This window comes from Oncorhynchus nerka, linkage group LG8 (assembly GCF_034236695.1).
Source record: "Oncorhynchus nerka isolate Pitt River linkage group LG8, Oner_Uvic_2.0, whole genome shotgun sequence".
NCBI classification, from domain to species: domain Eukaryota; kingdom Metazoa; phylum Chordata; class Actinopteri; order Salmoniformes; family Salmonidae; genus Oncorhynchus; species Oncorhynchus nerka.
Window position 1 is genome coordinate 2,502,039 of NC_088403.1, and position 13,391 is coordinate 2,515,429.

Genomic DNA, 13,391 nt, shown 5'->3' on the forward strand with positions numbered 1-13,391 from the left:
TTACAATGCTGTTGGAAGTGGACATGAAGTGTCAGGAAGATACTGAGTTTACAATGCTGTTGGAAGTGGACATGAAGTGTCAGGGAGATACTGAGTTTACGATGCTGTTGGAAGTGGAAGTGTCAGGAAGATACTGAGTTTACAATGCTGTTGGAAGTGGACATGAAGTGTCAGGAAGATACTGAGTTTACGATGCTGTTGGAAGTGGACATGACAACACCTTTCTGTTGTCACATCCTCTCACGGTTTAACCCCGTCTGCTCACGTGCCACTGCTGTTTCTACTTCACACGACCAGCAACATTTCCCCCATGTCTGTCCTCGTTGTTTCTGTCTGGCCTGATATAGTGGTGTTTGATTATCACACAGCTGCTACTGCCAATCGTTTCACTCAGTCTTTAAGGGAGAGAGAGAGGAGGGAGGGAGGGAGGGAGCATTGGTCAAACAAAGGCTGCAAAGAGATGTCTTGAGCTCTGGTCGAAGTGGACGGAGAGTGACCAGAATGTCAAAACTATCGTCGCCCAGCGGCTCGGGCCACAGAAACCACCAACACAACCAACCACTTCCCTCTTTTACCCCTCTCACTACCCTGGACTCCTTCCACAGAAACCACCAACATAACGGATCAGAAACCTCCTCACTACAGATCAGAAACCTCCTCACTACAGATCAGAAACCTCCTCACTACAGATCAGAAACCTCCTCACTACAGATCAGAAACCTCCTCGCTACAGATCAGAAACCTCCTCGCTACAGATCAGAAACCTCCTCGCTACAGATCAGAAACCTCCTCACTGCAGACCAGAAACCTCCTCACTGCAGATCAGAAACCTCCTCACTACGGATCAGAAACCTCCTCACTACGGATCAGAAACCTCCTCACTGCGGATCAGAAACCTCCTCACTGCGGATCAGAAACCTCCTCACTGCGGATCAGAAACCTCCTCACTGCGGATCAGAAACCTCCTCACTGCGGATCAGAAACCTCCTCACTGCGGATCAGAAACCTCCTCACTACGGATCAGAAACCTCCTCACTGCGGATCAGAAACCTCCTCACTGCAGATCAGAAACCACCAACACAACGGATCAGAAATCATGGAAATTATTTTCTCGTTCTGACTGTCTTATTGTAACAGTTTTGGAGCGTAATTGCCTGTTGTAACATGATTATAACAGTTATGTTTTGATGTGTAGACTAAACTACATTTCCCAACAGCCCCTCTGTTTTCTCTGTCCGTCCCAGATTCTAAAGAGACCCGAGTATTTTGTGAAGTTTGGGAAGGTCCATAAAGTAGTCATCAACAATAGCACCTCATACGCCGGCTCACAGGTATGAGGGGGGCGGGAACTTCCTGTGGGAGAGGATGATTGACAGTAATGTTGTAGTTTAAATTGATGGCATTTGGTTGGTTGATGGAGTCCATTAGAAATGTATTACTAACACAATATACAGCCATAACACCAGTACAATGAAAATACATAAAGTACATTGATTGATTGATTAACACATTGATTGATCCATTGATTGTCTTGGTCTTGTCCCCCAAGGGTCCCAGTGCCAGTGCCTATGTCACTTACATCCGCTCAGAAGACGCCCTCAGAGCAATACAGTGTGTCAACAACCTAGTAGTAGACGGCAGAACACTGAAGGTAAGTTTGGGAAAATATACCACGGTATGTACATCTAGTCAATAAGCATCTCTAGTCTGGGCACAGGACAAAACAATAAGCATCTCTAGTCTGGGCACAGGACAACACAATAAGCACCTCTAGTCTGGCATCTCTAGTCTGGGCACAGGACAAAACAATAAGCACCTCTAGTCTGGCATCTCTAGTCTGGGCACAGGACAAAACAATAAGCACCTCTAGTCTGGCATCTCTAGTCTGGGCACAGGACAAAACAATAAGCATCTCTAGTCTGGGCACAGGACAACACAATAAGCATCTCTAGTCTGGGCAGAGGACAAAACAATAAGCATCTCTAGTCTGGGCACAGGACAAAACAATAAGCATCTCTAGTCTGGGCACAGGACAAAACAATAAGCATCTCTAGTCTGGCATCTCTAGTCTGGGCACAGGACAACACAATAAGCATCTCTAGTCTGGCATCTCTAGTCTGGGCACAGGACAACACAATAAGCATCTCTAGTCTGGCATCTCTAGTCTGGGCACAGGACAAAACAATAAGCATCTCTAGTCTGGGCACAGGACCAAACAATAAGCATCTCTAGTCTGGGCACAGGACAAAACAATAAGCATCTCTAGTCTGGGCACAGGACAAAACAATAAGCATCTCTAGTCTGGACACAGGACAAAACAATAAGCATCTCTAGTCTGGGCACAGGACAAAACAATAAGCATCTCTAGTCTGGGCACAGGACAAAACAATAAGCATCTCTAGTCTGGGCACAGGACAAAACAATAAGCATCTCTAGTCTGGGCACAGGACAAAACAATAAGCATCTCTAGTCTGGGCACAGGACAAAACAATAAGCATCTCTAGTCTGGGCACAGGACAAAACAATAAGCATCTCTAGTCTGGGCACAGGACAAAACAATAAGCATCTCTAGTCTGGGCACAGGACAACACAATAAGCATCTCTAGTCTGGGCACAGGACAAAACAATAAGCATCTCTAGTCTGGGCACAGGACAAAACAATAAGCATCTCTAGTCTGGGCACAGGCCAAACAATAAGCATCTCTAGTCTGGGCACGGGACAAAACAATAAGCATCTCTAGTCTGGGCACGGGACAAAACAATAAGCATCTCTAGTCTGGGCACAGGACAAAACAATAAGCATCTCTAGTCTGGGCACAGGACAAAACGATAAGCATCTCTAGTCTGGGCACAGGACAAAACAATAAGCATCTCTAGTCTGGGCACAGGACAAAACGATAAGCATCTCTAGTCTGGGCACAGGACAAAACAATAAGCATCTCTAGTCTGGGCACAGGACAAAACAATAAGCATCTCTAGTCTGGACACAGGACAAAACAATAAGCATCTCTAGTCTGGCATCTCTAGTCTGGGCACAGGACAACACAATAAGCATCTCTAGTCTGGCATCTCTAGTCTGGGCACAGGACAAAACAATAAGCATCTCTAGTCTGGGCACAGGACAAAACAATAAGCATCTCTAGTCTGGGCACAGGACAAAACAATAAGCATCTCTAGTCTGGGCACAGGACAAAACAATAAGCATCTCTAGTCTGGGCACGGGACAAAACAATAAGCATCTCTAGTCTGGGCACGGGACAAAACAATAAGCATCTCTAGTCTGGGCACGGGACAAAACAATAAGCATCTCTAGTCTGGGCACGGGACAAAACAATAAGCATCTCTAGTCTGGGCACGGGACAAAACAATAAGCATCTCTAGTCTGGGCACGGGACAAAACAATAAGCATCTCTAGTCTGGGCACGGGACAAAACAATAAGCATCTCTAGTCTGGGCACGGGACAAAACAATAAGCATCTCTAGTCTGGGCACGGGACAAAACAATAAGCATCTCTAGTCTGGGCACGGGACAAAACAATAAGCATCTCTAGTCTGGGCACGGGACAAAACAATAAGCATCTCTAGTTTGGGCACAGGACAAAACAATAAGCATCTCTAGTCTGGGCACAGGACAAAACAATAAGCATCTCTAGTCTGGGCACAGGACAAAACAATAAGCATCTCTAGTCTGGGCACAGGACAAAACGATACGCATCTCTGTATTAGATTAACGTTTGAAATGTCCGCTTCTCTGATGTGAATTTCTACACCTTTCACACAGGATTTATTGTATGTTGGCTGAAAAAACAATTGTGTGATTTTTTAAAATCTTTTCAAACAGCCCCATTTTTATTTTTTATTTTACCTCTTTCTTGTCGGCATTCCCCTTTTTAATATAGCCACTGCTTAGCCGGCAAGGAGAAAGAGACGTTCAACTTTGACCCTGTTGTTGGTATCGTTGTCATGGTGAATAAAAAGTGTTGTCAGATATGTTCTGGTAATTATGTGAGCTGGCTAGCCAGCTGGATAGCTAGCTAACAAGATAAAAAAAACATTGTCTATAAAAGTTGATTTTAGTTAACATATCCTGAATACATTTTTAAAACCGATTTCTATTTGGGTGCGAAAAAAAGATTGTGTAGCATTGTTGGTTGGGCCAGACTGGCGAGACGTCGCGCCCAAACTGGTTGGGCCAGACTGGCGAGACGTCGCACCCAGACGGGTTGGGCCAGACTGGCGAGACGTCGCACCCAGACGGGTTGGGCCAGACTGGCGAGACGTCTCGCCCAGACGGGTTGGGCCAGGCTGTCCCGAGACCTCGCGCCCAGACGGGTTGGGCCAGACTGTCCCGAGACGTCGCGCCCAGACGGGTTGGGCCAGACTGTCCCGAGACGTCGCGCCCAGACGGGTTGGGCCAGACTGTTTATACTTTTTCATAATGACAAGTTTGATGTCAGACAACAACAATAGAGTGTCCGTGATTGAATGCTGCCAAAGCAGGAGAGGTTTATCCTGAGGCGTTAGCGACTTTTCATCTCGGTTTGACTTGAACTTTCTTGACTAAATGAAGGCGTTTCCCTTTTCTACTCGTTCAATCAAGGTCCCTGTCTTGGGGAATTATTGCCAAGCGTGTTGTACATGTGGATATCTCGTGCATAGTTTGACCTAACGAACTGTCGTTGTGTTCTACTGGCTTCTGTAGGGACGACGAAGTACTGCAGCTAACGAACTGTCGTTGTGTTCTACAGGCTTCTTTAGGGACGACGAAGTACTGCAGCTAACGAACTGTCGTTGTTCTACAGGCTTCTATAGAGACGACGAAATACTGCAGCTAACGAGCTGTCGTTGTGTTCTACAGGCTTCTTTAGGGACGACGAAATACTGCAGCTAACGAGCTGTCGTTGTTCTACGGGCTTCTTTAGGGATGACGAAATACTGCAGCTAACGAACTGTCGTTGTTCTACAGGCTTCTTTAGGGACGACGAAATACTGCAGCTAACGAGCTGTCGTTGTTCTACGGGCTTCTTTAGGGACGACTAAGTACTGCAGCTAACGAACTGTCGTTGTGTTCTACTGGCTTCTGTAGGGACGACGAAATACTGCAGCTAACGAACTGTCGTTGTTCTACGGGCTTCTATAGGGACGACTAAGTACTGCAGCTAACGAGCTGTCGTTGTGTTCTACAGGCTTCTTTAGGGACGACGAAATACTGCAGCTACTTTCTGAAGAGCATGGGGTGTCCCAAACCTGACTGCATGTATCTACACGAGCTGGGGGACGATGCGGCCAGCTTCACTAAAGAGGAGATGCAGGTAAGATGACCAATTTCAATACTTAGGAAAGGCTCTTTCTCAATTCACCCTGCTATCTCCTACCTCCTTCTCAAAACACATTGTGGAATGGTTTGAGGGACCTGGGACCTTCTACTCAAATAATGCTTGAGAAGGAGACGAATAGATGGGATGCGATGAACTAGGATAATTGAAATGGAGTCCCAAGATTGTAGTAGACTTCACAGCAGGTTTTTATCTTCCTAACGTGATCCTTTGTGTCTTCTGTAGGAACGCTCTGTTGTCTGTCAGGCAGGGAAGCATCAAGAGTATGAACAGAGGCTGTTACAGGATCTGTACCAGAACCCCAGCTTTACCACCCAGACCTCAGGAGGGAGAGCGACCAAGAGCTCTAAACCCAGCTGTTTGCAGAGGTAGGCTAAGAGCTCTAAACCTTTACAGAGGTAGGCTAAGAGCTCTAAACCTTTACAGAGGTAGGCTAAGAGCTCTAAACCTTTACAGAGGTAGGCTAAGAGCTCTAAACCTTTACAGAGGTAGGCTAAGAGCTCTAAACCTTTGCAGGGGTAGGCTAAGAGCTCTAAACCTTTGCAGGGGTAGGCTAAGAGCTCTAAACCTTTGCAGGGGTAGGCTAAGAGCTCTAAACCTTTGCAGGGGTAGGCTAAGAGCTCTAAACCTTTGCAGGGGTAGGCTAAGAGCTCTAAACCTTTGCAGGGGTAGGCTAAGAGCTCTAAACCTTTGCAGGGGTAGGCTAAGAGCTCTAAACCTTTGCAGGGGTAGGCTAAGAGCTCTAAACCTTTGCAGGGGTAGGCTAAGAGCTCTAAACCTTTGCAGGGTAGGCTAAGAGCTCTAAACCTTTGCAGGGGTAGGCTAAGAGCTCTAAACCTTTGCAGGGGTAGGCTAAGAGCTCTAAACCTTTGCAGGGGTAGGCTAAGAGCTCTAAACCTTTGCAGGGGTAGGCTAAGAGCTCTAAACCTTTGCAGGGGTAGGCTAAGAGCTCTAAACCTTTGCAGGGGTAGGCTAAGAGCTCTAAACCTTTGCAGGGGTAGGCTAAGAGCTCTAAACCTTTGCAGGGGTAGGCTAAGAGCTCTAAACCTTTACAGGGGTCGGCTAAGAGCTCTAAACCCTGCTCTTTACAGAGGTAGGCTAAGAGCTCTAAACCCTGCTGTTTACAGACGTAGGCTAAGAGCTCTAAAGCTAAGAGCTCTAAACCTTTACAGAGGTAGGCTAAGAGCTCTAAACCCTGCTCTTTACAGAGGTAGGCTAGGAGCTCTAAACTTTTACAGGGGTAGGCTAAGAGCTCTAAACCTTTACAGAGGTAGGCTAAGAGCTCTAAACCTTTACAGAGGTAGGCTAAGCTCTTTAGAGGTAAACACTATCCTGGGATCCATTTTGATACCTGACGCTTGACTGATGTCTTTTGAAGAGCTGAGATTGACTCGTGGTACATTGGTCTCCCTTCTCTTCCCCCCAATTACTCACTATGCCTTCTTTCTCTCTTCCCCCCCTTCACCCCCTTCCCTACCTTCCCCACCTTCGCCCTCCCCCGCCCCCTCGCTCTCGTGTCCCTTCCCGCTCTCTCCCCTTCTCTACAGATCCAACAGTAACAACAGTCATGGACAAGACGTGTGGCCAGCGTTACAACCCAAGCGGGAAGACGACCAATGGTCTATCGGAGCACAGTAAGAGCCCGCCGTCGAACGGCGGCGGCTTGACTCTGAACACACGACACCGGACGGACCAGAACGTGACGTTGGCCTGGGCTCTGTGACTGGCCTCTCGCCCTTCTCCTCAAGCCGTGACCCCCCAAGGTGAAAGGGCCGTACACACTTCACTCGAACACTTTCGAGTACCTACGACGCTCCATCGCTCTGTTTGTGTGTATCAGTCTTTAACAACCATCCACTGACATTAACTCCCCAAACCAATTTTACACACAGCTTCTTTTCTAAAGGCCCCATTTGGAAATGTTTTCACACAAAGAACAATGACTAACATGAGAAGTAGAATTTTAATTTATCCTGTTCCCGGGCAACAACTCCTTCAAACCTCCTCGATGCTCTACTGGTTATCTCTCGTCTACTGGTGTTGCTGTTATCTCTCGTCTACTGGTGTGGCTGTTATCTCTCGTCTACTGGTGTTGCTGTTATCTCTCGTCTACTGGTGTGGCTGTTATCTCTCATCTACTGGTGTTGCTGTTATCTCTACTGGCGTTGCTGTTATCTCTTATCTACTGGCGTTGCTGTTATCTCTCGTCTACTGGCGTTGCTGTTATCTCTCGTCTACTGGTGTTGCTGTTATCTCTCATCTACTGGTGTTGCTGTTATCTCTACTGGCGTTGCTGTTATCTCTTATCTACTGGCGTTGCTGTTATCTCTCATCTACTGGTGTTGCTGTTATCTCTCATCTACTGGTGTTGCTGTTATCTCTACTGGTGTTGCTGTTATCTCTCATCTACTGGTGTTGCTGTTATCTCTACTGGTGTTGCTGTTATCTCTCATCTACTGGTGTTGCTGTTATCTCTCATCTACTGGTGTTGCTGTTATCTCTACTGGCGTTGCTGTTATCTCTCTACTGGTGTTGCTGTTATCTCTCTACTGGTGTTGCTGTTATCTCTCTACGGGTGTTGCTGTTATCTCTCACCTACTGGCGTGGCTGTTATCTCTCACCTACTGGTGTTGCTGTTATCTCTCGTCTACTGGTGTTGCTGTTATCTCTCATCTACTGGTGTTGCTGTTATATCTCATCTACTGGTGTTGCTGTTATCTCTCGTCTACTGGTGTTGCTGTTATCTCTCATCTACTGGCGTTGCTGTTATCTCTCATCTACTGGCGTGGCTGTTATCTCTCGTCTACTGACGTGGCTGTTATCTCTTGTCTACTGGCGTTGCTGTTATCTCTCGTCTACTGGCGTGGCTCTTATCTCTCGCCTACTGGCGTGGCTGTTATCTCTCGCCTACTGGCGTGGCTGTTATCTCTCGTCTACTGGCGTGGCTGTTATCTGTTATCTAGTGGAAAGCCTTCCCAGAAGAGTGGAGGCTGTTATAGCAGCAATGTTCCTACATCTAGTGGAAAGCCTTCCCAGAAGAGTGGAGGCTGTTATAGCAGCAATGTTCCAACATCTAGTGGAAAGCCTTCCCAGAAGAGTGGAGGCTGTTATAGCAGCAACGTTCCAACATCTAGTGGAAAGCCTTCCCAGAAGAGTGGAGGCTGTTATAGCAGCAATGTTCCAACATCTAGTGGAAAGCCTTCCCAGAAGAGTGGAGGCTGTTATAGCAGCAACGTTCCAACATCTAGTGGAAAGCCTTCCCAGAAGAGTAGAGGCTGTTATAGCAGCAAAGAGGGGACCAACTCCATATGAATGCTCATGGTGATGGAATGAGATGTTGGACGAGCAGGTGTCCACATCCTGTCGGTAGTGTAATTTAATCTCTGGTCATCCTCTCTCTCCACACCATGGTTGTTCTAACAGAGCTGCTGTGTCTTTCAGCCCCAGGGACGCTCTGCCAGAGGTCACCAGGATCAGGGACACGCAACACGGGGACTCCTCAGAACGTCACAACCTGGTAAGATGGAGAACATGGGAGAGTTTTCAGGGGCTAGGAAAATGTTATGCCAAGACGGTCTTTATTATTCGACCTTAGACTTGATAGATGGGAATCTGCAGCTATCTGTTGCTTCCTAGACATCTTGATTGAAAAGCTGTTACACATTGGTCAGTATTATTCTTCATAAAAAACAACAACTAATCAGTGTTGGTTTATTCATTCTAATATTATTGCTCTCTCTCCCTCCCTCTCTCTCCCTCCCTCCCTCTCTCTCTCCCTCCCTCTCTCTCTCCTCCCTCTCTCTCTCCTCCTCTCTCTCCCTCCCTCCCTCTCTCTCCTCCTCCCTCTCTCTCTCCTCCCTCCTCTCTCTCTCCTCCCTCTCTCCTCCCTCTCTCTCCTCCCCTCTCTCTCTCCCTCTCTCTCTCCCTCCCTCTCTCTCCTCCCTCCCTCTCTCCTCCCTCCCTCTCTCCTCTCTCCTCCCTCCCTCTCTCTCCTCCCTCATCTCCCTCTCTCTCTCTCTCTCTCCTCCCTCCCTCTCTCTCCCTCCCTCTCTCCTCCCTCTCTCCTCCCTCCTCCCTCCCTCTCTCCTCCCTCCCTCTCTTCTCCCTCTCTCCTCCCTCCCTCTCTCCTCCCTCTCTCCTCCCTCCAACTCTCCTCCCTCCCTCTCTCCTCCCTCCCTCTCTCCTCCCTCTCTCCCTCCCTCCCTCTCTCCTCCCTCTCTCCTCCCTCCCTCTCTCCTCCCTCCCTCCCTCCCTCTCTCCTCCCCCTCATCTCACTCTCCTCCCTCATCCTTCTCTCCTCCCTCGCCTCCCACATCTCTCTCTCCTCCCTCCCTCTCTCTCTCCTCCCTCTCTCCTCCCTCCCTCTCTCCTCTCTCCTCCCTCTCTCTCCTCCCTCATCTCCCTCTCTCTCTCTCTCTCTCTCCTCCCTCATCTCCCTCTCCTCCCTCATCTCCCTCTCCTCTCTCTCTCCCTCCCTCCCTCTCTCTCCCTCCCTCTCTCCTCCCTCCCTCTCTCCTCTCTCCTCCCTCCCTCTCTCTCCTCCCTCATCTCTCTCTCTCTCTCTCTCTCTCTCTCTCTCTCTCTCTCTCTCTCTCTCTCTCTCTCTCTCTCTCTCTCTCTCTCTCTTCCTCCCTCCCTCTCTTCTCCCTCCTCCCTCCCTCCCTCTCTCCTCCCTCCCTCTCCTCCCTCCCTCTCTCCCTCCCTCCCTCCCTCCCTCCCTCCCTCTCTCCTCCCCCTCATCTCACTCTCCTCCCTCATCCTTCTCTCCTCCCTCGCCTCCCACATCTCTCTCTCTCTCCCTCGCCTCCCACATCTCTCTCTCCTCCCTCGCCTCCCACATCTCTCTCTCCCTCCCTCTCTCTCTCTCCTCCCGCTCTCTCCTCCCTCTCTCTCCTCCCTCGCTCCCTCTCTCCTCCCCCCACTCTCCTCCCTCTCTCTCTCCTCCCTCCCTCCCTCTCTCCTCCCTCCCTCTCTCCCCCTCATCTCCTCTCCTCCCTCGCCTCCCACATCTCTCTCTCCTCCCTCGCCTCCCACATCTCTCTCTCTCCTCCCTCCCTCATCTCTCTCTCTCCCCTCCCTCCCTCATCTCTCTCTCTCTCCCCTCCCTCCCTCATCTCTCTCTCTCCCTCTCTCCCTCTCTCTCCCCCTCTCTCTCTCTCCTCTCTCCTCCCTCCCTCTCTCTCCTCCCTCATCTCCCTCTCCTCTCCCTCCTCCCTCATCTCCCTGTCCTCTCTCTCTCTCCTCCCTCTCTCCTCCCTCCCTCCCTCTCTCCTCCCTCCCTCTCTCTCTCCTCCCTCCCTCTCTCTCCCTCCTCCCTCTCTCTCTCCCTCCCTCCCTCCCTCCCTCCCTCTCCTCCCTCCCTCTCTCTCCTCCCTCCCTCCCTCTCTCCTCCCTCCCTCATCTCTCCTCCTCCCTCATCCTTCTCTCCTCCCTCGCCTCCCACATCTCTCTCTCCTCCCTTGCCTCCCATCTCTCTCTCCTCCCTTGCCTCCCACATCTCCCTCTCCTCCCTCGCCTCCCACATCTCTCTCTCCTCCCTTGCCTCCCACATCTCTCTCTCCTCCCTTGCCTCCCACATCTCTCTCTCTCTCCCTTGCCTCCCACATCTCTCTCTCTCCCTCCCTCCCTCATCTCTCTATCTCCCCACTCCCTCATCTCTCTCTCTCCCCACTCCCTCATCTCTCTCTCTCCCCACTCCCTCATCTCTCTCTCTCCCCACTCCCTCATCTCTCTCTCTCCCCACTCCCTCATCTCTCTCTCTCCCCACTCCCTCATCTCTCTCTCTCCCCACTCCCTCATCTCTCTCTCTCCCCACTCCCTCATCTCTCTCTCTCCCCTCTCTCTCTCCCTCTCTCTCTTCCCCCTCTCTCTCTCCCTCTCTCTCTTCCCCTCTCTCTCTTCCCCTCTCTCTCCCTCTCTCTCTTCCCCTCTCTCTCCCCCTCTCTCTCCCCCTCTCTCTCCCTCCCTCCCTCCCTCCCTCCCCCCTCCCTCCTCCCTCCCTCCCTCCCTCCCTCCCTCCCTCCCCCTCCCTCCCTCCCTCCCTCCCTCCCTCCCCCAGCTCCCAGACAGTGACTCTCCGTCGCCCCCTCCTGTCCTCTCCGGCCCTCCTGGTTTCTCCAAAGCCAGCCAGGTGGTTCCCATCAGTGTGACCACCCGGTCTCCCTTTCAGGGGGCTGCCGCCGAGTCCCAGTCTCTGTTCTCTGACAATAGTAACTATCGCCATCCTAACCCCATCCCCAGCAGCCTCCGTGGGTTCCCCAGCACCTCCACACATAACAACAACGACACCTGGCCCACTGCACCCCAACCACACAGCCTCTTCACTTCAGGTACAGTGGGAACTCAATATAAATGACAAGTATATCTATTCTGTTATCTGTGTACGTTACAAATGGGAGATCTATACTCTTTTTGATCATGTAATCTAATTGATTTTACTGGGGGTTTGAGAGTCCAAATGTCTAGCCGTAGACGAGACGGCCTAGCTAGTGGCGAGGCGGCCTAGCTAGTGGCGAGGAGGCCTAGCTAGTGGCGAGGAGGCCTAGCCGTAGACGAGACGGCCTAGCTAGTGGCGGGCGGCCTGGCCGTGGGCGAGGCGGCCTGGCTAGTGGCGGGCGGCCTGGCTAGTGGCGGGCGGCCTGGCTAGTGGCGGGCGGCCTAGCTAGTGGCGGGCGGCCTGGCCGTAGACGAGACGGCCTAGCTAGTGGCGGGCGGCCTGGCTAGTGGCGGGCGGCCTGGCCGTGACGAGACGGCCTGGCTAGTGGCGAGGCGGCCTGGCTAGTGGCGAGGCGGCCTAGCTAGTGGCGAGGAGGCCTGGCTAGTGGCGGCGGCCTAGCTAGTGGCGAGGAGGCCTAGCTAGTGGCGGGCGGCTAGCTAGTGGCGAGGCGGCCTAGCTAGTGGCGGCGGCCTAGCTAGTGGCGGCGGCCTAGCTAGTGGCGGCGGCCTGGCTAGTGGCGAGGAGGCCTAGCTAGTGGCGAGAGGCCTAGCTAGTGGCGAGGCGGCCTAGCTCGTGGCGAGCGCCCTAGCTCGTGGCGAGGCGCCCTAGGTCGTGGCGGCGGCCTGGGTCGTGGCGGGCGGCCTAGGTCGTGGCGGCGGCCTAGGTCGTGGCGGGCGGCCTAGGTCGTGGCGGGCGGCCTAGCTAGTGGCGAGCGGCCTAGCTGGCGGGCGGCCTGGCTAGTGGCGGGCGGCCTAGCTAGTGGCGAGGAGGCCTAGAGGAGGCCTAGCTAGTGGCGAGGAGGCCTAGCTAGTGGCGAGGCGGCCGAGCTAGTGGCGAGGCGTCCTAGCTAGTGGCGAGGCGTCCTAGCTACTGGCGAGGCGGCCTAGCTTGTGGCGAGGCGGCCTAGCTAGTGGCGAGGCGGCCTAGCCGGTGTATTAATTATAGGCGTTTTAAAAGCTTTTTCTGTTAAATTTGACATCACTAATATCTATCTCTCTCCTCCAGATTCCATCCCAGTATCGTCCTCAACAGACTGGCAGGCAGCCTTCGGCTTCGGCTCATCCAAACAACAGACGTCAGAAGATGACTTGGGATTCGATCCTTTCGACATCACCCGTAAAGCCCTGGAGGACCTGATAGAGAAGGAGCTCAACGTTCAGGACAGCCTCCCGTCCCTCTCCATCTCCCCAGGTCCCTTCCCCCCCCACCACCACTCCCTCCTTTCCTCCGTAGCTGCTCCTGGTCCCCCTGGAGAGCTGATACCCCGTAACCACTTCTTCTCTGGGCCCAACTCCGGGCTCTCTAGTAATCACTGCTTCTCCCAGATGCATCAACATCACCCTCAACAACGGGCCGTCTATAACTCCTTCAGCTTCCCCGGACAGCCGCCTTCATCATCGTCATCGTCTTCATCACAGACCAGCCGCCACCCCTGGATGACGTCTGCCCCGAACCGAAATAACTTCACGACGCACTTCGGCGGCAACCGTACGGTGTCACAACACAGCAGCTTCCTGGACCTGATGCTGCCCAGTACAGGGCTGGGAGGTACGACAGGTAATACATACCATAATAATGTATACAGAGCATTCAGAAAGTATTCAGACCCCTTGACGTTT

General features: G+C 51.7%; 2 protein-coding genes across 2 annotated transcripts in view; both read left to right on the plus strand.

Annotated features, from left to right (window-relative positions):
• rergla (RERG/RAS-like a) overlaps positions 1 to 13,391 on the plus strand; it is a 342,144-nt gene that overhangs the window by 280,762 nt on the left and 47,991 nt on the right. The window lies entirely within an intron of this gene.
• cnot4b (CCR4-NOT transcription complex, subunit 4b) overlaps positions 1 to 13,391 on the plus strand; it is a 68,925-nt gene that overhangs the window by 31,274 nt on the left and 24,260 nt on the right. Inside the window, 10 exon segments of the mRNA XM_065021230.1 lie at positions 1,245 to 1,331; positions 1,550 to 1,651; positions 5,187 to 5,312; positions 5,583 to 5,704; positions 6,884 to 6,932; positions 6,934 to 6,997; positions 7,000 to 7,099; positions 8,778 to 8,853; positions 11,395 to 11,665; positions 12,778 to 13,320. Of these exon segments, the coding sequence (XP_064877302.1) occupies positions 1,245 to 1,331; positions 1,550 to 1,651; positions 5,187 to 5,312; positions 5,583 to 5,704; positions 6,884 to 6,932; positions 6,934 to 6,997; positions 7,000 to 7,099; positions 8,778 to 8,853; positions 11,395 to 11,665; positions 12,778 to 13,320 (1,540 nt within the window).